Source organism: Physella acuta, unplaced genomic scaffold (genome assembly GCF_028476545.2).
Source record: "Physella acuta isolate Inbredline_101_S28 unplaced genomic scaffold, ASM2847654v3 ptg000019l, whole genome shotgun sequence".
Taxonomy (NCBI): domain Eukaryota; kingdom Metazoa; phylum Mollusca; class Gastropoda; family Physidae; genus Physella; species Physella acuta.
In genome coordinates this window covers 763334-790908 of record NW_026731539.1, presented here as the reverse complement: position 1 = coordinate 790908, position 27575 = coordinate 763334, and the positions used below count along the sequence as shown (strand labels likewise).

General features: G+C 39.4%; 2 protein-coding genes and 1 pseudogene across 3 annotated transcripts; all 3 read left to right on the top strand.

Moving 5' to 3' along the window:
* Positions 1 to 992: 992 nt before the first annotated feature.
* LOC131939603 (prefoldin subunit 6-like) lies at positions 993 to 2273 on the top strand (annotated as a pseudogene).
* Positions 2274 to 9222: 6949 nt separating this feature from the next.
* Positions 9223 to 12876, top strand: LOC131939484 (mucin-2). 2 transcript variants are annotated; one of them, XM_059297811.1, is made up of 3 exons: positions 9223 to 9282; positions 9391 to 9589; positions 10770 to 12876. In XM_059297811.1, exons 2-3 carry the CDS (start codon positions 9468 to 9470, stop codon positions 12367 to 12369), a joined length of 1722 nt encoding a protein of 573 aa, XP_059153794.1. In that variant the 5' UTR covers positions 9223 to 9282; positions 9391 to 9467; the 3' UTR covers positions 12370 to 12876. The 2 variants fall into 2 exon arrangements, with proteins under 2 accessions (XP_059153794.1, XP_059153801.1); XM_059297818.1 differs by having other exon boundaries at positions 9224 to 9267.
* A 6723-nt stretch (positions 12877 to 19599) lies between these two features.
* Positions 19600 to 26609, top strand: LOC131939595 (mucin-2-like). The gene is made up of 3 exons (XM_059298002.1): positions 19600 to 19724; positions 20921 to 21923; positions 26154 to 26609. The coding sequence occupies exons 1-3, from the start codon at positions 19603 to 19605 to the stop codon at positions 26607 to 26609; spliced, it is 1581 nt and encodes a 526-aa protein (XP_059153985.1). The 5' UTR covers positions 19600 to 19602.
* Positions 26610 to 27575: the final 966 nt, after the last annotated feature.

The window sequence follows — 27575 nt, the reverse complement described above, 5'->3', positions numbered from 1 at the left end:
ATTGGATAGGGTTCGATGGGCTTCGATAAGGCTGGATTGGATAGGGTTCGATGGGCTTCGATAAGGCTGGATTGGATAGGGTTCGATGGGCTTCGATAAGGCTGGATTGGATAGGGTTCGATGGGCTTCGATAAGGCTGGATTGGATAGGGTTCGATGGGCTTCGATAAGGCTGGATTGGATAGGGTTCGATGGGCTTCGATAAGGCTGGATTGGATAGGGTTCGATGGGCTTCGATAAGGCTGGATTGGATAGGGTTCGATGGGCTTCGATAAGGCTGGATTGGATAGGGTTCGATGGGCTTCGATAAGGCTGGATTGGATAGGGTTCGATGGGCTTCGATAAGGCTGGATTGGATAGGGTTCGATGGGCTTCGATAAGGCTGGATTGGATAGGGTTCGATGGGCTTCGATAAGGCTGGATTGGATAGGGTTCGATGGCCTTCGATAAGGCTGGATTGGATAGGGTTCGATGGGCTTCGATAAGGCTGGATTGGATAGGGTTCGATGGGCTTCGATAAGGCTGGATTGGATAGGGTTCGATGGGCTTCGATAAGGCTGGATTGGATAGGGTTCGATGGGCTTCGATAAGGCTGGATTGGATAGGGTTCGATGGGCTTCGATAAGGCTGGATTGGATAGGGTTCGATGGGCTTCGATAAGGCTGGATTGGATAGGGTTCGATGGGCTTCGATAAGGCTGGATTGGATAGGGTTCGATGGGCTTCGATAAGGCTGGATTGGATAGGGTTGGGTTTCATTAGGGATTTTATTAAAAACTAATTTCAATTTTTCAGCAGGTATATCAATTTGGATTATTGATTTTGATAATATTTTATGTCAAGCTATACCCAGAAAATCGGAGATAAGTTGAATATTTTCTTGACACTTGGGAACAATCAATCTTTGTGGTGTGGGGCCAACGACATTGCGAGTGAGATTGTGTTAAGATGGGAGGATGATGGCAGCATCATCGCTAAGACCTAGTGGTCGGCCATGTTTGAACCAGGTAAGTGTTTAAGAAACTGCTGTGTTTTTACTGTATACAATGGAGATTCGTTTCTTTAAATATATTTTTTACTTGTAAAAAATCTTATGTTCGTAAAATTACTTTAAATCTGAAAATTAAATCTGCTAATTTTTTTTCCTTTACTAATCTCCGTCCATTAGCTAATTTTCGTGTTTTGGTATTTATTTAAAATTTCGCTTACAGTTAAAACATAATTGGAGACAACTTCATGCTCCATACCTAAGTAAACACTTCTAGCACAAGAACATAACATATGTCTTTTTTTGTCTACATTTATGTACATTATATTTGTCTTAATTTGTGTACACTGTATTTCTTCACATTTGCCTTCGTGTCTGTACAACAACGTAGCCATTCTGTTTTCCCATCAGGACAACCCAGCAACTCATACGACAACCAAGACTGTGAAAACCCAGCAACTCATGCAACAACCAAGACTGTGAAAACCCAGCAACTCAAACAACAACCAAGACTGTGAAAACCCAGCAACTCAAACAACAACCAAGACTGTGAAAACCCAGCAACTCAAACAACAACCAACACTGAAAACCCAGCAACTCAAACAACAACCAAGACTGTGAAAACCCAGCAACTCAAACAACAACCAAGACTGTGAAAACCCAGCAACTCAAACAACAACCAAGACTGTGAAAACCCAGCAACGCAAACAACAACCAAGACTGTGAAAACCCAGCAACTCAAACAAACAACAACCAAGATTGTGAAAACCCAGCAACGCAAACAACAACCAAGACTGTGAAAACCCAGAAACTCAAACAACAACCAAGACTGTGTCACCTTCTTCCCAGCTTACACCCAGCTGGATGACGAGAATTGCGCCAATCTCGCCATGTAGGCCTACGAGTGTCCAAAAAGATGTGGCAAATCACATCGGTTTGTATCAACAGCTAGAAGGACAGCAGAATGAAAATACTCTAGTCAAAGAGGAACTTGACTGGTTGGAAGATGGAGCTGGTAGTTCAAGATGGTTGGACCTGCTTTAATCAAACAACATCTCACAGAAGCCAAGCAGAATGTACAGAAGCGTATTGACTATATCAACAGTGAAATGAAACGGCACGAGAACCTCATCAAAGATTTGGAAAAGAAAGCTGATGCCCACAGAGAGACTTTGAACAAACTCCAGCACCAGTTCCAGCAGGCACAAGTGAAGGCAGCTGTCAAGTCATAGTTGTTCAAGTTTTTTTTTAGATATTTTAACATTTTCTGCAGTGGCTCAGCATAGACTAAAGACAATTGACAAATTTTGGCTAGGCATTTTTTTATTTTGACAACAAGCAAAAACAAATTGTTTATTTCAGGAATTTCAGTAAAAATGATTGATTTTACTAATTAATTTTTGGCTCTGTAATATGACCAGTGATGTGGTTAAAATTCTGAAGAAGAATTGGGTTAAAATGTTTAATTGCTTGTTTTAAAAATGTTGTTTCCTCCTATCAGCCGTGTGCTAGTTAAATGTGTGTGTGCTGATATCTTAAGTGTTTGTATACAAAATGGGTGCCTGATGTACGTATAAAACAATAGCTTGAAGTTTTTTTTATAAATAAATGGGACATTATTTTGTATTTTTAAAAAAAGTAGGCCTACGTGTGTGTCATAGATTTGACATTTGAGTCATTATATTTTTGACTTATGTTTGATTAGATTCATTAGTTCATAATAATTAACTTCAAAAAAATTAATTTATTTATTCATTTTTCGAGAATTATGTTAAAGTAATTTATTATTGCACTGAAACTTTGATGTCAAGACTTTTATAATATAGGCCTACTGGTTTCTGTTAAAACCCTTCTGTAAAGCAGCATATACTGGCATTGCCCGGGTTTAGGAAATACATTACTTTTCCAATTAAATGTGTATATGCCAAAATGGACGTTTGAGAAAATAACACATTACCCACAACCAAAACACAAATGCAAACGTAATGCAATGCAAAGACAAAAGCAAGCGTAAAAGCAGAAGCAAACACAAACAAAACCGCAAACAAAAACACAAATACAAAAGCAAACAAACACAAATCGCAATGTCAACATCAAACACAAACACATACACAATTACAAATCGCAAACGTAGCGCGAACACGACAAAACTGCAAACACAAACATAAACGCAAACACAATCAGAAACACAAAAGCAAAAGCAAACTTAAACACAAACGCAACCACAAATACAAGTGCAAGCACAATCATAATCATTAACGCAAACATAAACGCAAACTTAATCGGAAACACAAACACGTACATAAGGGGAAACAGAAACGCTAAAATAAACGCAAACGTAAACATAAGCGATAATGAAAAGAATAACGCAGAAAACATTGCAAAACATTATACGCAACAAACTGAAACGCAAATATATACTCAAACATAAAACCAAATTACTCAAACGCAAATATGAACGAATACATAAACACAAACTTTAACCACAACACCAACGTAAAACGCAAACTTAAACGCATAGTACTTACAGTTTAGCTCGAGGTACCATATCGCATCCTACCGCGGCGCCAGCGGATGCGCCTGATTCAATTTAATAAACGAGTAAATACTCTATCTTATCCACAGTTTGTTGCTCTATTTAAATTGGAGGTATGTGCCATAGTGCTCACGGGAAGATCAGTAGGGTAGCGAGGGGGGGGGGGCGGGGGGGGGGACATAAGTCCCCGGGCGCCGACCTTAGGGGGCGCCAAAATGGGTTGGAAAAATAAATTGAAAGGTTGAGGGGGGTGCAAATTGAAAGTTTGATGGGTGGGGGTGCAAATCGAAACCTTGAGGGGGGGGGTGCAAATCGAAAAGTTTGTCCCCGGGCGCCGGGAAGGGTCGCTACGCCTCTGGGGAAGATCCGTTGCGCCAGATGGCGCTATCTATGGGCAACAGAGGATGCTCTGGATCTGATTTAATGTACAACTATAGTAATCTTTTCAATCATCAGCGGAATGCACTCTGTAAAATGAACGTATGCACCATAGCGCTCACATGATACCTCTGGGCGCCTGTTTCAATCAAATAAACGACTAAATGTCCTGTCTTATCAACAGTTTGTTGCTCTATTTAACACGAAGGTAGGCGCCAATAGATCTCAGAGTAAGACATGGTTCGCCAAACAACACCCTCTCGGGGCGCCAAAGGACGCACTGCATTCGATTATGTGTACTATTATTGTAATCTTTTTAATCCGCAGCCTATCGCACACTTTAAAACGAACGTTTGCACCATAGCAATCACAGGATAGCCCGGGGCGCCAAATCGCACCCTGCCGGGCGCCAGCGGACGCGCCTTATTCAATATATTGAATTAATATAGTACCCCATCTTATCCGCAATTGGAAAGACAAAAGTTAGCATTGAGGACATTTAGGAGCGGCTTCTAGATTGTTATTGATTAAACAAATTAATTAGTAAACAGTGCATGCAATGTATAAAATAAATTAAAGGCAGTATTTAAAATATCCGTGATTTACCTACCACATAGCTCTTTCTCAGCTCATGCTAATTATATAATTATAGTTTTCCAAAATAAAAAACAAACTAATAAAAAGTATTTTTCCCCCGATGTAATGGTTTTTGTTTGATTAGTGATCTATCAAGGAAAGTAATTGGTACTAAGGGAAGTAATTAGTAAATTATTTTTAGACACCATTAGAATTTTTGTGAAAGGTGATGTACATCAAATTTGATTTTGTTCTTTGGACATTGATTGAATTAAACGGATAAGTTTGGAAAATGAAAGTGTTTTTTTTTTTTTTACAAAACCATCAATATTTATTTTTTTAGATATCCATTTAGATATTTGTACAAAAATAACTTTAAAAAAAATATTAATGGCGATCATGTCGAGGTTTTTATTTTATTTTGTCATCTGCCTGTCCTTCTGCACGTGGTGACACCCACAGTCTAGAACCTGGTGACACCCTAAGAAAACACATCGGGTGGTACTAAACCTAGTAACACAAATCACTAAGCAAAAAATTTAAAAAGTTGCTCATGATTTATTTACATCTGTTTTTTTTTCCTGCTTTTAAATTTGCAAAATGATCAAAACGATTAATAGATTCCATGAGCTCCATTCTATCTGCTTCTGTAAGTTTGATACTTATGATGGCCATGTTACTGACACAAACGGCATATCTACAATTTGTTTAATAACTTCATCATAACCCAACTCAGCTTCCCGATGACCAGTCAATTATAAAATATTTTCAAATTAAACTAGCTTACCAGACGTGCATTGCTGCAACCTAGTCCTAAACACCGGAGTGACGATACAGTTTATAAGTGTATCTTCAACGCGTAACTAATGGTTTATTTTTTTTAGATATTACATATATATATATATATATATATATATATATATATATATATATATATATATATATATATATATATATATATATATATATATATATAATATATGTGTGTAATTAGGGCAAGTTACGACAATAGTGGCCCTTCTGTTTTAGGGGTGGGGGACAGCGTGACCACCCGCGGGGTTTTATCGAATCACCTGTACCCGTTCGTCAACCCGGGCGTAGCCGGAGTGACCGTAACTGCTGTGGCCTTACGCCCTTAAACCAAGAAGACGAATTGCTAACGCTGGGGCAGACATCATTGTACTGGATAGGCCATTTAATTATACAAAAACATGCTCGCGAACTACAGGATAGCTTACTGTTTACGACATTATAAACTTTCTGGAACTGACCAGGTCTTGACAATAGGGTGTGGGGCCGGGAAAAGCAGCAACAGGTAACTTACTGGGAAGACGGACTGTCACTTTTACAGTTAGGATATGACTCATCGACCTTCGGGAACATTCTAAGATTCTAGGGGCAGCCTATATATACGGACCCAACGAAACACGACAGGCGAGTACGACCAGAAAACACAAAGAGACGGTAGATTAGACTTTGGTTCTGGTGCAAAGCATAAATCCAAACCAAGCTCGAAGTAACTAGAACGGAAGTGTTTTCTGTGACCAGACTTAGGAGTGAGTAAGATTGTGCTTCGCTGTCATTGTTAGTTGATACGTTGTGAATGTTGTGTATGAATTGTGCATGTTGTGTCTTAAGTACGTTGTTAGTTGATATCTTGGGAATGTGGTGTATGCATGTCCGTTGGTAGGTTAATAGGTCATTGTAGTGACAGAATAGCTTATTGCGATGATTAACCTTTTTTATTGTCAATTTATTTACAGACTTTGGAGGTCTGTTGGGTTTATAGTTTTTAGTTGATATTTGGTTTTGCTGGTACCACAATAAAAGATCGAACAATGTATAAAATATATCATATAATTTTTTCGGGGGAGGGGAGTGGTGACACCATTAGGTGCCGCACAGGGCGACACCCGACATAGCGACGCAACTGGGTTTTAATGATAACAAATCTGACGTGACAATTATTCTTATGGTACTACTTCCTTCTATATTTAATTTCAATTATTGAGAGCAATATGTAAAAACGTTAATCTCAGCACCTGACTAGAAAGATTTTAATGTTTCAACCAATGAAGTAGTAATGGTTCTGGTGTAAGACATTCACTTCATTATAATAGAGATAGTTCTAGTTTAAGACACACACTGAACATTAATAGATATAGTTCTAGTATAAAAAATTCACTGAACTAAATCGACATAACGTGTGATAGTATCTTGGTTATTATACAATTTTTAAAAAGCCTGCTTGATACCTTGGAACCTTTCACACATTGTCTGCTAAATTAAACTGTCAAAATATTTTAAAATCAATATAAACTACCGCATTTTTACCGTTTCAGAGGCTTTCTAGGAACACAAGGTGCAACTGGTTGGTTTATGTGTTGCACATTGAACATAATTTGTATGTATTTTATCAATGCAGCTGATGGAAAGGGAAATAACTGGGTAAAACATGATTGCTTGCCAAGAGTTGTCAACAGACCTAGGCTAATAATATGTGCAACCTAAAATATTTTAAAACAAGACAGGCTAATAATAGGTGCAACCTAAAATATTTTAAAACAAGACAGGCTAATAATAGGTGCAACTTAAAATATTTTAAAACAAGACAGGCTAATAATAGGTGCAACCTAAAATATTTTAAAACAAGACAGGCTAATAATAGGTGCAACTTAAAATATTTTAAAACAAGACAGGCTAATAATAGGTGCAACCTAAAATATTTTAAAACAAGACAGGCTAATAATAGGTGCAACTTAAAATATTTTAAAACAAGACAGGCTAATAATAGGTGCAACCTAAAATATTTTAAAACAAGACAGGCTAATAATAGGTGCAACCTAAAATATTTTAAAACAAGACAGGCTTATAATAGTTGCAACCTAAAATATTTTAAAACAAGACAGGCTAATAATAGGTGCAACCTAAAATATTTTAAAACAAGACAGGCTAATAATAGGTGCAACTTAAAATATTTTAAAACAAGACAGGCTAATAATAGGTGCAACCTAAAATATTTTAAAACAAGACAGGCTAATAATAGGTGCAACTTAAAATATTTTAAAACAAGACAGGCTAATAATAGGTGCAACCTAAAATATTTTAAAACAAGACAGGCTAATAATAGGTGCAACCTAAAATATTTTAAAACAAGACAGGCTTATAATAGTTGCAACCTAAAATATTTTAAAACAAGACAGGCTAATAATAGGTGCAACCTAAAATATTTTAAAACAAGACAGGCTAATAATAGGTGCAACTTAAAATATTTTAAAACAAGACAGGCTAATAATAGGTGCAACCTAAAATATTTTAAAACAAGACAGGCTAATAATAGGTGCAACTTAAAATATTTTAAAACAAGACAGGCTAATAATAGGTGCAACTTAAAATATTTTAAAACAAGACAGGCTAATAATAGGTGCAACTTAAAATATTTTAAAACAAGACAGGCTAATAATAGGTGCAACTTAAAATATTTTAAAACAAGACAGGCTAAAAATATTTTCAGACAAGACAGGTTAATGAAAGATGCAACCGATTAATATTTGAAAACAAGCTTATTTAAATGTGCATTTAATAACAAAACGGGAATCATGTTAATTTTCTTCTGCCCTTTCTTTATATCGTGTCTGCACTTTTTATATTAATTCTGTTTTACATATTAAGATTAATCAAGGAAATAATATGAGGGCTGAAGAAATTTAGGGCAGACACAGACGGTTGGTTGTAAAATACAAAATGTCCAGGCTCCTAAATCTACATTAGAAGGTGGTAGACCAAATTTAAGGAATATGTTTAATGAGCACCAAGTAACAAAAACACTTTAATAATATATACTCTACCCTCAAACTATTGGAGAAATAAGATGGTTAAGTTATCGGTACAATTATAATCTGTCCCACGTCTCTAGGAAGGCACACAATGCTACACACAAATTGGTCTGAGAAGCGTTGTTTACATCGTGCCAAATTATTTGAGAATTATTTTAAAAATACAAATAAAGTGTTAGGCAAAAAAATATGTCCCAAAAACTCTTTATAAAAATATGTATGCACCATTTGTAGTGGATTAGTCAATAATGGCCTATTCAGTTCACTCTCTCTCTCTCTCTCTCTCTTTCTCTCTGCTTGTAAGGATGGGTTCAAATCCTGGGCTCTATTGGTTAAAAAGTCATTGTAAGTTTAAAAAAATAGCGGGAAATGATAATTAAAATAATAATTAGGGGATCTGAAAAAATGTACGATAATTTGGATTAGGGTTGGATTAGAGTTGGGTTGGATTAGAGTTGGGTTGGATTAGGGTTGGTTTAGGGTTGGATTAGGGTTGGATTAGGGTTGGATTAGGGTTGGATTAGGGTTGGATTAGGGTTGAATTAGGGTTGAATTAGGGTTGGATTAGGGTTGGATTAGGGTTGGATTAGGGTTGAATTAGGGTTGGATTAGGGTTGGATTAGGGTTGGATTAGGGTTGGATTAGGGTTGGATTAGGGTTGGATTAGGGTTCGATTAGGGTTGGATTAGGGTTGGATTATGGTTGGATTAGGGTTGAATTTGGGTTGGATTAGGGTTGGATTAGGGTTGGATTAGGGTTGGATTAGGGTTGGATTAGGGTTGGATTAGGGTTAGATTAGGGTTGGATTAGGGTTTTACTTTTATTCAGTTTCCATGTCTGACATAATTTTTCCTGTTACCGTGTATCGTGTTCATTGAACCATTACCGTGTTCTACTAGATTTAGTGCCTGTTTATAAACACACAGTCATTTTTCTTCGTTTGATCGGTGTTAAGGTACGAAAGCTACAGGTATGTTTAAGAATATTTTTTTTCTGTACGAAAATAGGGGGCGACTGGTGTGTGCATTGGTGGGATTTTAAAAAAATGTTTGTTCCTAATAAAATTTATTTTTCATAGAGTAAATATAAAAAAAACTTAGTAAGAATAAATCATCACACAATGACGTCTTGACGGACTAGAAGAGTGCTGTGGTCATGCATGCTGTCCTGTGTTGGATCGTTGTCTCACTTGTCATGGTCAGTGTCTGGTCAGATACGGCTATAACATTTCACGTTAACGGCTTCAATATTGTGTTTGACGGGGTCAACATTCTCAGGTGAGTACTTCAATTAGTCTTAGATGATCTCATGTTTCTTCAAATCGTTTTATTGACCTCTCAGATGTAGCTGATAAGACTTCCACTCAGCTACTGTGACGGTCAAGTATACTGGTCAGTCTCTTCTATGTGGCCCCAATAGTTCCCTATAAATTAAACCCATCTCTTTATCCCTGCATAATAACTACAAACTATCATTACCCACATGGTAACTACATTCCTATTACCCCCCCCCCTCCTCAAGTGTTCCATTTTACATCAAATAACTAAACATAAACTGCGTGTGGTCAAACTAACAATGATTGCATCCTCATTCCTACATATTGATTATATGTTAAAAGTGTGCACCTTTCATACACACATATACATGCATATACACAGATTTTATATAATCCACAAGCTTTTTAACTTTAGAGAACGGGACAGAATCTCTTGACAAAAATAGATTCCCCATGCTAGACGAGAGCCATCTTATCTGATCGGCCGTCTGTTAGACTTTAGTGGTCCCTGTGTTAATGTGTTGATGCTGGGACGTACCTGAATACATTAGCGACATCTTCTGTACACAGCATAAGGAATCATTGATCCGTGACGTACAAAACAACGATTTAAATACCGTGTACATATATATCAAGGAAAATAAGTACATGTTTATACGTTTGTTGAAATAAGTACATGTATATACGTTTGTTGAAATAAGTACATGTTTATACGTTTGTGGAATTAAGTACATGTTTATACCTATGTTGAAATAAGTACATGTTTATACGTTTGTTGAAGTAAGTACATATTTATACGTTTGTTGAAGTAAGCACATGTTTATAGGCCCTACGTTTGTTGAAATAAGCACCTTTTTATACGTTTAAGGTAATTAGACTTCATATAAACTGTATCGTGCTATGTATACTTTTGTTAATTTACCCGGGTTTCAGCTAAATACACAAATGTTTGTTTATCACCCATGTTAAACTTTTCATGCAAAAAAAGAAACTTTGTAAAGATGTGTTGATCATAAGTACGAACCGTAATTTGTTAGTGTACTCTGTGTATTCACACATATTGGGGTCGGTAGAATTTTTTTTCTGAATTGTGCCCCAAACACTCTCTATGTAATTCTACAGAACACGAATCGTATCGCTAGAGTGTGACACTATGTTCTGACACTAACTTTTATCTTCAGGTTGTTCGCATGTTTTGCTGAGTCCAGCATCTACTGCGTCATCAGGATACGCCCGGCGTCCGTCATCCAGCAACGCTATGACGTCTACAACACGACAGCTGAACCATCCAACGTTCGGCAGGACTGGAAATTCAGCAACGTCTACATGTGCACGTCGCCTAGCAACGCTTCGTCACAGAGTCTCTGGTGCTCGCTGGCCATCATAGACGTGCAGGCTGATTACGTCATGACGTCCAAGTGCCGTCAGTTTTACGTCACATCCGGTCGCCAGAATTCCTCAACTTACGCCATTTTGTGGTCGCAGAGTTCTGACCTCATCGATTATACGCTGTCAGAGATGGACACCAGTGTGATCAATGGGGAACCATGTGACATGACACCAGCACTAGACACTGACACTACCATAAGATCAACCAATATTTCAACTACTGGACCTACATCTCAATCAACTACTGAACCAAATTCTCAATCAACTGCTGTACCGCAATCTCAATCAACTACTGCACCAACATCTCAATCAACCATTGTACCAACTTCTCAATCATCTACTGCACCTACATCTCAATCAAGTACTGTATCAACATCTCAATCAAGTACTGTGCCAACATATCAATCAAGTACAGTACCAATATCTCAATCATCTACTGTACCAACATCTCAATCAAGTTACTCTGAATTATCTACTGTACCAACATATCAATCTAGTACTGTTTCAACTTCTCAATCAACTACTGGACCTACATCTCAATCAAGTACTGGACCTACATCTCAATCAAGTACTGTATCAACATCTCAATCAAGTACTGTGCCAACATCTCAATCAAGTACAGTACCAATATCTCAATCATCTACTGTACCAACATCTCAATCAACTAACTCTGAATTATCTACTGTACCAACATATCAATCTAGTACTGTTTCAACTTCTCAATCAACTACTGGACCTACATCTCAATCAAGTACTGTATCAACATCTCAATCAAGTACTGTGCCAACATCTCAATCAAGTACAGTACCAATATCTCAATCATCTACTGTACCAACATCTCAATCAAGTAACTCTGAATTATCTACTGTATCAACATATCAATCTAGTACTGTTTCAACTTCTCAATCAACTACTGGACCTACATCTCAATCAAGTACTGTATCAACATCTCAATCAAGTACTGTGCAAACATCTCAATCAAGTACAGTACCAATATCTCAATCATCTACTGTACCAACATCTCAATCAAGTAACTCTGAATTATCTACTGTACCAACATATCAATCTAGTACTGTTTCAACTTCTCAATCAACTACTGGACTTACATCTCAATCAAGTACTGGACCTACATCTCAATCAAGTACTGTATCAACATCTCAATCAAGTACTGTGCCAACATCTCAATCAAGTACAGTACCAATATCTCAATCAACTACTGTACCAACATCTCAATCAAGTAACTCTAAATTATCTACTGTACCAACATATCAATCTACAACTGTTTCAACTTCTCAATCAACTACTGGACCTACATCTCAATCAAGTACTGTATCAACATCTCAATCAAGTACTGTGCCAACATCTCAATCAACTACTGGACCTACATCTTAATCAACTACTGTACCAACATCTCAATCAACCACTGTATCAACATCTCAATCAACTATTGTACTAACATCTCAACCAACTACTGGACCTACATCTTAATCAACTAAATCTAAATTATCTACTGTACCATCATATAAATCTACTACTGTACCAACATTTCAATCAACTACTGTACCAACTTCTCAATCAACTAAATCTGAATTATCTACTGTACCAACATATCAATAAACTACTGTACCAACAATTCAATCAACTAATGTACCAACACCTGAATCAACCACTGTACCAACATCTCAGCCAACTACTGTTGAAATAAAAAGAAATAAATAAAAGCGTGGGTCGTTTGTTTAAATACTTATTATTATAGCGGCACACGCTTTTATTTAAAGTGATATAAATAGTAGTGCATTAATATATTTAAAGAAAGTATTTTTTTATATTAAAAGTAGCTGCAGATTTATTATATTTTTAAAAATTATTTTACATTTAATAAAAATTGTATTATTTTCTTCTTTTTAGTGTATTTATAAAAGCTTGTAATTATAAACGTTATTATGTATTTATTATTTTTGTACTTTCTTAGCGTTAATGAGTTATACGCATGTTAAGGCAATATAGTGTAGCAACAAATATATGATACACAATTTGAAAACCAGTTTTGCTTTAATAATATAATTAGTTTACTATACGTGTCACTTTGACTGATGTTTAAGTTACAATCCGAAAATTGTCACAATTAACTGAACACATCATAGAACACTAATCTTTAATTCTTCTTTAACCGAAGACATTAATACTGGTCAGTCTGTGGTCATGTTTATAGCTAAAGTTTCAATAAAGTATTATGGGATGGCGTAGTCTAGTGGTAAATAACTAGACTGCTGACCCGACTAAAAAACCATTGCGCGCCTATTGAACGTGATGACGTGCTTTTGTCGTAGAGCCCCCCCCCCCCCCCCCCCCCCCAAGACGGCCGTGATGACGCGTGTGGATAGAACTGCCTACTAATTCGGTCAAAATATGAATTAATTAATACAAAATTAATTAGGCGACCAATTAAGTTACATTGAATGTCACGATGCATTGTCTTCATGTCTTGACACACGTACCAATTACGAACCGTATCTGTCAGTTAGAAGTGCCTGCAATTTCGCACGGGCGTTTCGATCTAGACAGACTAACGACAGACTGAAGACAGAGGAAGTGAGTTAAATAAAAGCTTGTAAAAAAAACTTCATAAAAAACGTTTTAATAACAAACTTTTATGTAATAATGCACTAAAAAGTAGAAAATAAATGATACACTACTATTTAAGTAACTATAAAGAAAAGCGTGGGTCTCTTCCTAAATATTAGACACTACTATTTAAATTACTATAAAGAGAAGCGTGGGTCACTTTAGTATCTATTGGATACCTTTACTAATTTTTGAGGAAGAGACCCACGCTTTTATTTATATTAATTTAAATAGTAGTGTCTAAAATTTAGGAAGAGACCCATGCTTTTCGTTATAGTTATTTAAATAGTAGCGTATAATTTATTTTCTACTTTTTAGTGCATTATTACATAAAAGCTTGTTATTAAAACGATTTTTTTTCAGCACTTAACATGTTTTATTTATAATAGAATTACATGACTAAAAATCATCGCGCGCTTATTAAACGTGATGACGCGTTTTAATGCCTTTCTCTGCCCTGTTTTATCGTAGAGCCCTCCTCACTCCACGCCTAAGAGGTCATTGATGAAGCGTGTGGCAAAAATTATTTTGGGATGGTGTAGTCTAGTGGTAAAGAACTAGACTGCTGACCCGACTAAAAACCATTGCGCGCCTACTGAACGTGACGACGCGCTTTTGTCGTAGAGCCCCATTCTCCCCCCCCCCCCCCAGCCCTCGCTCCACGACCAAGACATCCGTGATGACGCGTGTGGATAGAACTGCCTACTAATTCGGTCAAAATATTAATTAATTCATAAAAAATTAATTAGGCGACCAATTAAGTCAAATTGAATGTCACGATGCAGTGTCTTTATGTCTTGACCCAATTACCAACTACGAACCGTATCTGTCAGTTAAACGTGCCTGCAATTTCACACGGGCGTTTCGATCTAGACAGACACGCAGACTGACTGACGACTGACGACAGAGGAAATGAGTTAAATAAATGCTTGTAAAAATTCACTGAACTAAATCCACATAACGTGTAATAGTGTCTTGGTTATTATATAATTTAAAACAGCCTGCTTAATACCTTTCACACATTGTCTGCTACACTTAACTGTCAAAATATTTTAAGATCAATATAACCTACCGCAGTTTTACCTTTTTAGAGGCTTTCTAGCAACACAAGGTGCAACTGTTTGGTTTATGTGTTCCACACTGACCATAATTTGCTGCTGCTGCAAAGGGAAATAACTGGGTAAAACATGATTGCTTGACGAGAGTTGTCAACAGACCTATGTCAGAGACAAAGGCTAATGATAGGTGCAACCTAAAATATTTTAAAACAAGACAGGCTAATAATAGGTGCAACCTAAAATATTTTAAAACAAGACAGGCTAATAATAGGTGCAACCTAAAATATTTTAAAACAAGACAGGCTAATGATAGGTGCAACCTAAAATATTTTAAAACAAGACAGGCTAATAATAGGTGCAACCTAAAATATTTTAAAACAAGACAGGCTAATAATAGGTGCAACCTAAAATATTTTAAAACAAGACAGGCTAATGATAGGTGCAACCTAAAATATTTTAAAACAAGACAGGCTAATGATAGGTGCAACCTAAAATATTTTAAAACAAGACAGGCTAATGATAGGTGCAACCTAAAATATTTTAAAACAAGACAGGCTAATGATAGGTGCAACCTAAAATATTTTAAAACAAGACAGGCTAATGATAAGTGCAACCTAAAATATTTTAAAACAAGACAGGCTAATGATAGGTGCAACCTAAAATATTTTAAAACAAGACAGGCTAATGATAGGTGCAACCTAAAATATTTTAAAACAAGACAGGCTAATGATAGGTGCAACCTAAAATATTTTAAAACAAGACAGGCTAATGATAGGTGCAACCTAAAATATTTTAAAACAAGACAGGCTAATAATAGATGCAACCTAAAATATTTTAAAACAAGACAGGCTAATGATAGGTGCAACCTAAAATATTTTATAACAAGACAGGCTAATGATAGGTGCAACCTAAAATATTTTAAAACAAGACAGGCTAATAATAGGTGCAACCTAAAATATTTTAAAACAAGACAGGCTAATAATAGGTGCAACCTAAAATATTTTAAAACAAGACAGGCTAATGATAGGTGCAACCTAAAATATTTTATAACAAGACAGGCTAATGATAGGTGCAACCTAAAATATTTTAAAACAAGACAGGCTAATGATAGGTGCAACCTAAAATATTTTAAAACAAGACAGGCTAATGATAGGTGCAACCTAAAATATTTTAAAACAAGACAGGCTAATAATAGATGCAACCTAAAATATTTTAAAACAAGACAGGCCTATTATAGGTGCAACCTAACATATTTTAAAACAAGACAGCCTAATAATAGGTGCAACCTGAAATATTTTAAAACAAGACAGGCTAAGATATGTGCAGCCTAAAATATAAAAAAAAACCTCTAATGATAGGTGCAACCTAAAATATTTTAAAACAAGACAGACTAATGATAGGTTCATTCTAAAAATATTTAAAACAAGACATGCTAATAATAGGTGGAACCTAATATATTTTCAGACAAGACAGGTTAATGAATGATGCAACCGAATAATATTTAAAAACAAGCTTATTTAAATGTGCATTTAATAAAAAGGTGCATACGTCAGAATGTGTAGACAGAATATTTAGACCAAAACACGTGCACAAAGGCTATTATTATATTAGTGAAGGAAAAGTGAGACAGTCAATACATACGGTGAGGTAGGATGTCGAAGGCACATAAGCTGGGAGCATATTAATTTCATTATGCCCTTTCTGTGTATCGTGTCTGCACTTTTTATATTAATTCTGTTTTACATATTAAGATTAATCGAGGAAAGAATATGAGGGTTGAAGAAATTTAGGGCAGACATAGACGGTTGGTTGTAAAATACAAAGTGTTCCTAAATCTACATAACTAGGTTATAGACCAAAAGGAATGAGTTTAATGACCACCAAGTAACAAAAACACTTTAATTAGCTTGTCAGACATTGTACTCTACCCTCAAACTATTGGAGAAATAAGATGATTAATTTAACGTCCCTAGGACTCTTGGACGATACACAATGTTTGAGAAGTTAAGCGTTGTTTACATCAGGCCAAATTATTTAAGAATTATTTTTCACATACAAATGAAGGGATTTACCATAATATAATCTACCAAAACTCTTTATAAAATGATGTATGCACCATTTGTATTGGATTAGTCAATTAAAATTGAAATCGATTATACCTTTTTAAATGTTCAATTATATTGCGATCTGCTGCCCAAACTGGCAAAATGTAAGAATGTAAGAACAGTTCACTTATAATAATACATTTTAGTAATATTGCATGGAACGGGATGGCAGAGAGGACTAGGTGTCAGTTATTCAGTTAACTCTCTCTCTCTGCTTGTAAGGCTGGGTTCAAATCCTGGGCTCTAATGGTTAAAATGTAATTGTAAGTTAAAAAAAATAGTGGGGAATAACATTTAAAATAATAATTAGGGGAACTGAAAAATGTGCGACAATTTGGATTAGGGTTGGATTAGGGTTGGATTAGGGTTGGATTAGGGTTGGATTAGGGTTGGATTAGGGTTGGATTAGGGTTGGATTAGGGTTGGATTAGGGTTGGATTAGGGTTGGATTAGGGTTGGATTAGGGTTGGATTAGGGTTGGATTAGGGTTGGATTAGGGTTGGATTAGGGTTGGATTAGGGTTGGATTAGGGTTGGATTAGGGTTGGATTAGGGTTGGATTAGGGTTGGATTAGGGTTGGATTAGGGTTGGATTAGGGTTGGATTAGGGTTGGATTAGGGTTGGATTAGGGTTGGATTAGGGTTGGATTAGGGTTGGATTAGGGTTGGATTAGGGTTGGATTAGGGTTGGATTAGGGTTGGATTAGGGTTGGATTAGGGTTGGATTAGGGTTGGATTAGGGTTGGATTAGGGTTGGATTAGGGTTGGATTAGGGTTGGATTAGGGTTGGATTAGGGTTGGATTAGGGTTGGATTAGGGTTGGATTAGGGTTGGATTAGGGTTGGATTAGGGTTGGATTAGGGTTGGATTAGGGTTGGATTAGGGTTGGATTAGGGTTGGATTAGGGTTGGATTAGGGTTGGATTAGGGTTGGATTAGGGTTGGATTAGGGTTGGATTAGGGTTGGATTAGGGTTGGATTAGGGTTGGATTAGGGTTGGATTAGGGTTGGATTAGGGTTGGATTAGGGTTGGATTAGGGTTGGATTAGGGTTGGATTAGGGTTGGATTAGGGTTGGATTAGGGTTGGATTAGGGTTGGATTAGGGTTGGATTAGGGTTGGATTAGGGTTGGATTAGGGTTGGATTAGGGTTGGATTAGGGTTGGATTAGGGTTGGATTAGGGTTGGATTAGGGTTGGATTAGGGTTGGATTAGGGTTGGATTAGGGTTGGATTAGGGTTGGATTAGGGTTGGATTAGGGTTGGATTAGGGTTGGATTAGGGTTGGATTAGGGTTGGATTAGGGTTGGATTAGGGTCGGGTCGGAGCCGGGTCGGGTCGGAGCCGGGTCGGGTCGGGGCCGGGTCGGGTCGGAGCCGGGTCGGGTCGGGGCCGGGTCGGGTCGGGGCCGGGTCGGGTCGGGGCCGGGTCGGGTCGGGGTCGGGTCGGGTCGGGGCCGGGTCGGGTCGGGGCCGGGTCGGGTCGGGGTCGGGTCGGGTCGGGGCCGGGTCGGGTCGGGGCCGGGTCGGGTCGGGGTCGGGTCGGGTCCGGGTCCGGGTCGGGTCGGGGCCGGGTCGGGTCGGGGTCGGGTCGGGGCCGGGTCGGGTCGGGTCGGGGCCGGGTCGTCGGGGCCGGGTCGGGTCGGGGCCGGGTCGGGTCGGGGCCGGGTCGGGTCGGGGCCGGGTCGGGTCGGGGCCGGGTGGGGTCGGGGCCGGGTGGGGTCGGGGCCGGGTCGGGTCGGGGCCGGGTCGGGTCGGGGCCGGGTCGGGTCGGGGCCGGGTCGGGTCGGGGCCGGGTCGGGTCGGGGCCGGGTCGGGTCGGGGCCGGGTCGGGTCGGGTCGGGGCCGGGTCGGGGCCGGGTCGGGTCGGGGCCGGGTCGGGTCGGGGCCGGGTCGGGTCGGGGCCGGGTCGGGTCGGGGCCGGGTCGGGGCCGGGGCCGGGGCCGGGTCGGGGCCGGGTCGGGGGCCGGGTCGGGGCCGGGGCCGGGTCGGGGCCGGGTCGGGTCGGGGTCGGGTCGGGGTCGGGTCGGGGTCGGGTCGGGGCCGGGTCGGGGCCGGGTCGGGGTCGGGTCGGGGCCGGGTCGGGGCCGGGTCGGGTCGGGGCCGGGTCGGGTCGGGGCCGGGTCGGGTCGGGGCCGGGTCGGGTCGGGGCCGGGTCGGGTCGGGGCCGGGTCGGGTCGGGGCCGGGTCGGGTCGGGGCCGGGTCGGGTCGGGGCCGGGTCGGGTCGGGGCCGGGTCGGGTCGGGGCCGGGTCGGGTCGGGGCCGGGTCGGGTCGGGGCCGGGTCGGGTCGGAGCCGGGTCGGGTCGGAGCCGGGTCGGGTCGGAGCCGGGTCGGGTCGGAGCCGGGTCGGGTCGGAGCCGGGTCGGGTCGGAGCCGGGTCGGGTCGGAGCCGGGTCGGGTCGGAGCCGGGTCGGGTCGGGTCGGAGCCGGGTCGGGTCGGAGCCGGGTCGGGTCGGAGTCGGGTCGGGTCGGGTCGGAGCCGGGTCGGGTCGGAGCCGGGTCGGAGCCGGGTTTTACTTTTATTCAGTTTTATTATAGTTGACAAAATCAAGAGTTCCATGTCTTAGACGCCGTGTATCGTGTTCATTGAACCAGTACCGTGTTCTGCTAGATTTAGTTTATAAACACAACGAGTCTGTCATTTTTCTTCCTTTGTTCGGTGTTAAGGTACGAAAGCTACAGGTATGTTTTAGAACTATTTTTTTCTGTACGAAAATAGGGGTGCGACTGTTTTTTACAATAGTGGTTTTTTTTCCTGCTAACATTTATTTTTTTATTGTGTAAGTCAAGTTAAATCATCACACAATGACGTCTTGACGGACTAGAAGAGTGCTGTGGTCATGCATGCTGTTCTGTGTTGGATCTGTGTCTCACTTGTCATGGTCAGTGTCTGGTCAGATACGGCTATAACATTTCACGTTAACGGCTTCAGCATCGTCTTTGACTCACTCAACATTGTCAGGTGAGTGCTTCACGTTCCTTGAAATAGCTATATTGACCTCTCAGGTGTAGCTGATAAGACTTCCACTCAGCCAATGTGACGGTCAAGTATACTGGTCAGTCTCCGCGATGTGGTCCCAATAGTTCCCTATAAATTCTGACCCTTTCTGTGAATCGTGACTGCGCTTTTTATACCAATATCTTTATCCCCGCATGATAACTACCCACTGTCATTACCCACACGGTAACTATATTCATATTCCCCACCGCCTTCCTCAAGTGTTCCATGTACACCAAAGAACTAAACATAAACTGCGTGTGGTCAAACTAACAATGATTGCCTTTGATCCTCATTCCTACAAATTGATTATATGTTAAAAGTGTGCACCTTTCATACACACATATACACGCATATACACAGATTTTATATAATCCACAAACTTTTAAACTTTAGAGAACGCGACAGAATCTCTTGACAAAAATAGATTCCATATTCTAGACAAGAGCCATCTTATCTGATCAGCCGCCTGCTAGAGTTTGGTCGTCCCTGTGTTAAATGTGTTGAAGTTGGGTCGTACCTGAATACATTAGCGACATCTTCTGTTCACAGCGTAAGGAATCATTGATCCGTGACGTACAAAACAACTATTTAAATACCCTGTACATATATATCAAGGAAAATAAGTATATGTTTATACGTCTATGGAAATAAGCACATGTTTATACGTTTATGGAAATAAGCACATGTTTATACGTTTGTTGAAATAAGCACATGTTTATACGTTTGTTGAAATAAGCACATGTTTACAGGCCCTACGTTTGTTGAAATAAGTACATGTTTATACGTTTGTTAAAATAAGCACATGTTTACAGGCCCTACGTTTGTTGAAATAAGCACCTTTTTATACGTTTGATGAAATTAGACTTCATATAAACTGTATCGTGCTATCTATACATTTGTTAATTTCTCGAGTTTCAGCTAAATACACAAATGTTTGTTTATCACCAGTGTTAAAATTTTCATGCAAAAAAAAAAGATGTGTTGATCATAAGTACGAACCTTAATTTGTTAGTGCACTCTATGTATGCACACATAGTGGGGTCGGTAGAATTTTTTGTTCTGAATTTGGCCCCAAACACTCCCTATGTAATTCTACTGAACATGAATCGTATCGCTAGAGTGTGACATTAGGTTCTGACACTAACTTTTATCTACAGGTTGTTCGCATGTTTTGCTGAGTCCAGCATCTACTGCGTCATCAGGATACGTCCAGCGTCCGTCATCCAGCAACGCTATGACGTCTACAACACGACAGCTGAACCATCCAACGTTCGGCAGGACTGGAACTTCAGCAACGTCTACATGTGCACGTCGCCTAGCAACGCTTCGTCACAGAGTCTCTGGTGCACGCTGGTCATCAGTGACGTGCAGGCTGATTACGTCATGACGTCCAAGTGCCGTCAGTTTTACGTCACATCCGTTCGCGGAAATTCCTCAACGTACGCCATTTTGTGGTCGCAGAGTTCTGACGTCATCGATTACACGCTTTCAGAGATGGACAACAGTGTGATCAATGTGGAACCATGTGACATGACACCAGCACTAGACACAGACACTACCATAAGATCAACCAATATTTCAACAACAGTTTCAGCATATCAATCAACATCTGTTTTAACGACTGCATCAACCACTGTACCAACATCTGAATTAACTACTGTACCAACATCTGAATCTACTACTATATCAACATCTGAATCAACTACTGTACCAACACCTGAATCTACTACTGTACCAACATCTCAATCAACTACTATATCAACATCTGAATTAACTACTGTACCAACATCTCAATCAACTACTGTACCAACATCTCTATCAACGAATGTACCAACATCTGAATTAGCTACTGTACCAACATCCCAATCAACTACTGTACCAACATCTCAATTACTTACATATCAATCAACTACTGTACCAACATCTCAATCAACTACTCTACCAACATTTGAATCAACTACTGTACCAACATCTGTATCATCGACTGTAACAACATATAAATCAACTACATCTCAATCAACTACTGTACCAACATCTCAATCAACCACTCTACCAACATCTCAATCAACTACCATAACAACACCTCAATCAACTACTGTACCAACATCTCAATCAACTATTGTAACAACATCTGAATTAACTCCACCTGAATTAACTAATGTATCAATATCTCAATCATCGACTGTACCAACATCTCAATCAACTACATCTCAATCAACTACTGTACCATCATCTCAATCAACTACTGTACCAACATCTCAATCAACGACTGTACCAACATCTGAATCAACCACTGTACTAACATCTCAATCAACTATTGTAACAAAATCTGAATCAACTACACCTGAATTAACTAATGTATCAATATCTCAATCAACTACTGTACCAACACCTCAATCAATTACTGTACCAACATCTGAATCAACCACTGTACCAACATCTGAATCAACTATTGTATCAATATATCAACCAACTACACCTCAATCAACAACTGTATAAACATGGGCAATAACTACAGTTCTTCGTTTATCGCTTGAAGGCAACGCTACAACCGGTAATTTAATAGACCTGACAAGTTTAACAACGAAACCAACCATTAAAACTGAAACAAACTTAAACATAGATGTGTCACCATTAACATCTGCACAGTATATCAAAGATGTATCACCACTAACCTCTTTACAGTACACCTTAGATGTGTCACCATTAACATCTGCACAGTATATCAAAGATGTGTCACCACTAACCTCTTTACAGTACACCTTAGATGTGTCACCATCAACACCTGCACAGTACACACTTGCTGTGTCACCATCAGCTTCTCAACAGTACACCTTTGGGGTGTTACACTCTACATCTGTTCAGTACACCCCATATGTTTCACCTTCAACTTCAATACAGAACACCTTATCAGCTGGACCTACAACTGGTTTACAAAGTTCATTGGTAGAAGCAACTGGTTTACAAAGTTCATTGGTAGAGGCAACTGGTTTACAAAGTTTATTGGTAGAGGCAACTGGTTTACAAAGTTCATTGGTAGAGGCAACTGGTTTACAAAGTTCATTGGTAGAGGTAGAGGCAACTGGTTTACAAAGTTCATTGGTAGAGGTAGAGGCAACTGGTTTACAAAGTTCATTGGTAGAGGTAGAGGCAACTGGTTTACAAAGTTCATTGGTAGAGGTAGAGGCAACTGGTTTACAAAGTTCATTGGTAGAGGCTACTGGTTTACAAAGTTCATTGGTAGAGGTAGAGGCAACTGGTTTACAAAGTTTATTGGTAGAGGTAGAGGCAACTGGTTTACAAAGTTCATTGGTAGAGGTAGAGGCAACTGGTTTACAAAGTTCATTGGTAGAGGCAACTGGTTTACAAAGTTCATTGGTAGAGGTAGAGGCAACTGGTTTACAAAGTTCAATGGTAGAGGCAACTGGTTTACAAAGTTCATTGGTAGAGACAAATGGTTTACAAAGTTCATTGGTAGAGGTAGAGGCAACTGGTTTACAAAGTTCATTGGTAGAGGTAGAGGCAACTGGTTTACAAAGTTCAATGGTAGAGGTAGAGGCAACTGGTTTACAAAGTTCATTGGTAGAGGTAGAGGCAACTGGTTTACAAAGTTCATTGGTAGAGGTAGAGGCAACTGGTTTACAAAGTTCAATGGTAGAGGCAACTGGTTTACAAAGTTCATTGGTAGAGGTAGAGGCAACTGGTTTACAAAGTTCATTGGTAGAGGTAGAGGCAACTGGTTTACAAAGTTCATTGGTAGAGACAAATGGTTTACAAAGTTCATTGGTAGATGTAGAGGCAACTGGTTTACAAAGTTCATTGGTAGAGGTAGAGGCAACTGGTTTACAAAGTTCAATGGTAGAGGTAGAGGCAACTGGTTTACAAAGTTCATTGGTAGAGGTAGAGGCAACTGGTTTACAAAGTTCATTGGTAGAGGTAGAGGCAACTGGTTTACAAAGTTCAATGGTAGAGGCAACTGGTTTACAAAGTTCATTGGTAGAGGTAGAGGCAACTGGTTTACAAAGTTCATTGGTAGAGGTAGAGGCAACTGGTTTACAAAGTTCATTGGTAGAGGCAACTGGTTTACAAAGTTCATTGGTAGATGTAGAGGCAACTGGTTTACAAAGTTCATTGGTAGAGGTAGAGGCAACTGGTTTACAAAGTTCATTGGTAGAGGAAGGGGCAACTGGTTTACAAAGTTCATTGGTAGAGGTAGAGGCAACTGGTTTACAAAGTTCATTGGTAGAGGTAGAGGCAACTGGTTTACAAAGTTCATTGGTAGAGGCAACTGGTTTACAAAGTTCATTGGTAGATGTAGAGGCAACTGGTTTACAAAGTTCATTGGTAGAGGTAGAGGCAACTGGTTTACAAAGTTCATTGGTAGAGGTAGAGGCAACTGGTTTACAAAGTTCATTGGTAGAGGTAGAGGCAACTGGTTTACAAAGTTCATTGGTAGAGGTAGAGACAACTGGTTTACAAAGTTCATTGGTAGAGGCAACTGGTTTACAAAGTTCATTGGTAGAGGTAGAGGCAACTGGTTTACAAAGTTCATTGGTAGAGGTAGAGGCAACTGGTTTACAAAGTTCATTGGTAGAGGCAACTGGTTTACAAAGTTCATTGGTAGAGGTAGAGGCAACTGGTTTACAAAGTTCATTGGTAGAGGCAACTGGTTTACAAAGTTCATTGGTAGAGGCAACTGGTTTACAAAGTTCATTGGTAGAGGTAGAGTTAACTGGTTTACAAAGTTCATTGGTAGAGGTAGAGGCAACTGATTTACAAAGTTCATTGGTAGAGACAACTGGTTTACAAAGTTCATTGGTAGAGGTAGAGGCAACTGGTTTACAAAGTTCATTGGTAGAGGTAGAGGCAACTGGTTTACAAAGTTCATTGGTAGAGGCAACTGGTTTACAAAGTTCATTGGTAGAGGTAGAGGCAACTGGTTTACAAAGTTCATTGGTAGAGGTAGAGGCAACTGGTTTACAAAGTTCATTGGTAGAGGTAGAGGCAACTGGTTTACAAAGTTCATTGGTAGAGGTAGAGGCAACTGGTTTACAAAGTTCATTGGTAGAGGTAGAGGCAACTGGTTTACAAAGTTCATTGGTAGAGGTAACTGGTTTACAAAGTTCATTGGTAGAGACAACTGGTTTACAAAGTTCATTGGTAGAGGTAGAGGCAACTGGTTTACAAAGTTCATTGGTAGAGGTAACTGGTTTACAAAGTTCATTGGTAGAGGCAACTGATTTACAAAGTTCATTGGTAGAGGCAACTGGTTTACAAAGTTCATTGGTAGAGACAACTGGTTTACAAAGTTCATTGGTAGAGGTAGAGGCAACTGGTTTACAAAGTTCATTGGTAGAGGTAGAGGCAACTGGTTTACAAAGTTCATTGGTAGAGGTAGAGGCAACTGGTTTACAAAGTTCATTGGTAGAGGTAGAGGCAACTGGTTTACAAAGTTCATTGGTAGAGGTAGAGGCAACTGGTTTACAAAGTTCATTGGTAGAGGTAGAGGCAACTGGTTTACAAAGTTCATTGGTAGAGGTAGAGACAACTGGTTTACAAAGTTCATTGGTAGAGGCAACTGGTTTACAAAGTTCATTGGTAGAGGTAGAGGCAACTGGTTTACAAAGTTCATTGGTAGAGGTAGAGGCAACTGGTTTACAAAGTTCATTGGTAGAGGCAACTGGTTTACAAAGTTCATTGGTAGAGGTAGAGGCAACTGGTTTACAAAGTTCATTGGTAGAGGTAGAGGCAACTGGTTTACAAAGTTCATTGGTAGAGGCAACTGGTTTAGAAAGTTCATTGGTAGAGGCAACTGGTTTACAAAGTTCATTGGTAGAGGTAGAGTTAACTGGTTTACAAAGTTCATTGGTAGAGGTAGAGGCAACTGATTTACAAAGTTCATTGGTAGAGACAACTGGTTTACAAATTTCATTGGTAGAGGTAGAGGCAACTGGTTTACAAAGTTCATTGGTAGAGGTAGATGCAACTGGTTTACAAAGTTCATTGGTAGAGGCAACTGGTTTACAAAGTTCATTGGTGGAGGTAGAGGCAACTGGTTTACAAAGTTCATTGGTAGAGGTAAAGGGTTTACAAAGTTCATTGGTAGAGGCAACTGGTTTACAAAGTTCATTGGTAGAGGTAGAAGCAACTGGTTTACAAAGTTCATTGGGAGAGGTAGAGGCAACTGGTTTACAAAGTTCATTGGTAGAGGCAACTGGTTTACAAAGTTCATTGGTAGAGGTAGAGCCAACTGGTGTACAAAGTTCATTGGTAGAGGTAGAGCCAACTGGTTTACAAAGTTCATTGGTAGAGGCAACTGGTTTACATTTTGAACCATCAGTGCATTCACCACCAACATTTGTACAAAAGTCAACTCTGAATATTTTCCAGACTACCTACAGCACTGAACAGTACCTTGATTTTTCTAGCGTTGCTTCTCATGCCACTGCTGAGGCCTGGATGCCAAACACAACAAACAGATCACCGTCTACAGAACTGCTCGGCGGTTCCTGGACGTTTAGCTCAAGCTACACCCAGTCTTCTGGCGCCAGTGCAGATTATAATGACGAGACCCACTCTCTGATCCAACCCTCATCACGTGATGTCTCAGCCATCTCTCTCAGTGTCACCACACCACGCGGTTACCATGACAACAGTCAAGAATTATCTAGCGAGGAAGTGACCTATATTGTAACAGTAACTCTTGTCGTCACGATAGCTGGGTGTATTCTCACGGTTATTTCCCTTGCCGTTCGGCGCCGATGCCTGTCCCACAAATCTGGCCAGACAGAGTTCAAGAACACATCTCTACCCATAACTCCCGTCTCTAGCGTCACGTTTGTTTGATATCAGTTTCGTATGTCTTTTTCTTATGTCATTTCTATATGTCATTTTCCTTTGGTCGGTTCCATAAGTCACTTCCGTATATCAGTTCCACATGTACGTTCCATGTATCAGTTTCATATGTAGGTCAGGGGCGGAACTACAGTGCCGCCAGACCCCGCAATGCTGGGGGGAGGGGGGTGGCACGCCATATAGGGGCCCTCAGCCGACCATAATAATTTTTTTAATACTTAAAATTTTTTTAAATGTTCTTGTCTTTTTGACTTGATGGTTGTTTTGTAAAAAAAGATTACCGTAGCTGCGGTTGGATGATCTTTATTTTTTTCCTTTGTTTTTAACCACTGTGAAAGCCGAGTCCTCTTTCTCCTACAATCAAAATTATCAAAGATAAGCAAACGTTCAAACCGCTTACATGACTTATTTCCCTTTTTTAAATAGTCATAAGCTCCCTTTAATAGATTTGTACTAAACAAATTAAAAAGCAATTACTTATCTTAATTATTTTTTTTTATAAAGTACTTACTCAAGAATGATATTGTATAAAAACAAAATGTATTTAAAATTAATAATATAAATACACAAAAAAAACAACAAAAAATAAACATAACACGAGACACCATTATTTATACAAAGCTTTCATGGTTTATACTGTTTTGACCGTTCAGACTTTAGAGGTTAACAGGTCTTATAGCAGAGATAAAATAAAATTTATTTTCAAACATACTAATGCAATTACATACATGACAAGTTGTTGCATATTGTTTTAATTGGAAAAAAAAACATATTTTAAAAAAAACCCGTGGGGCTAAAAATATTTTGTGGGGTGGCACTTTTTTTCTAGTTCCGCCACTAATGTAGGTAGGTTCGACAAGTCACTCTGAAATGAAGCTTTTTTTTACCTTAATAGATTGTTATAACCCATTGAATGACAACTGATTAGAAGTATTACATTATTTTACAATGCAGAAC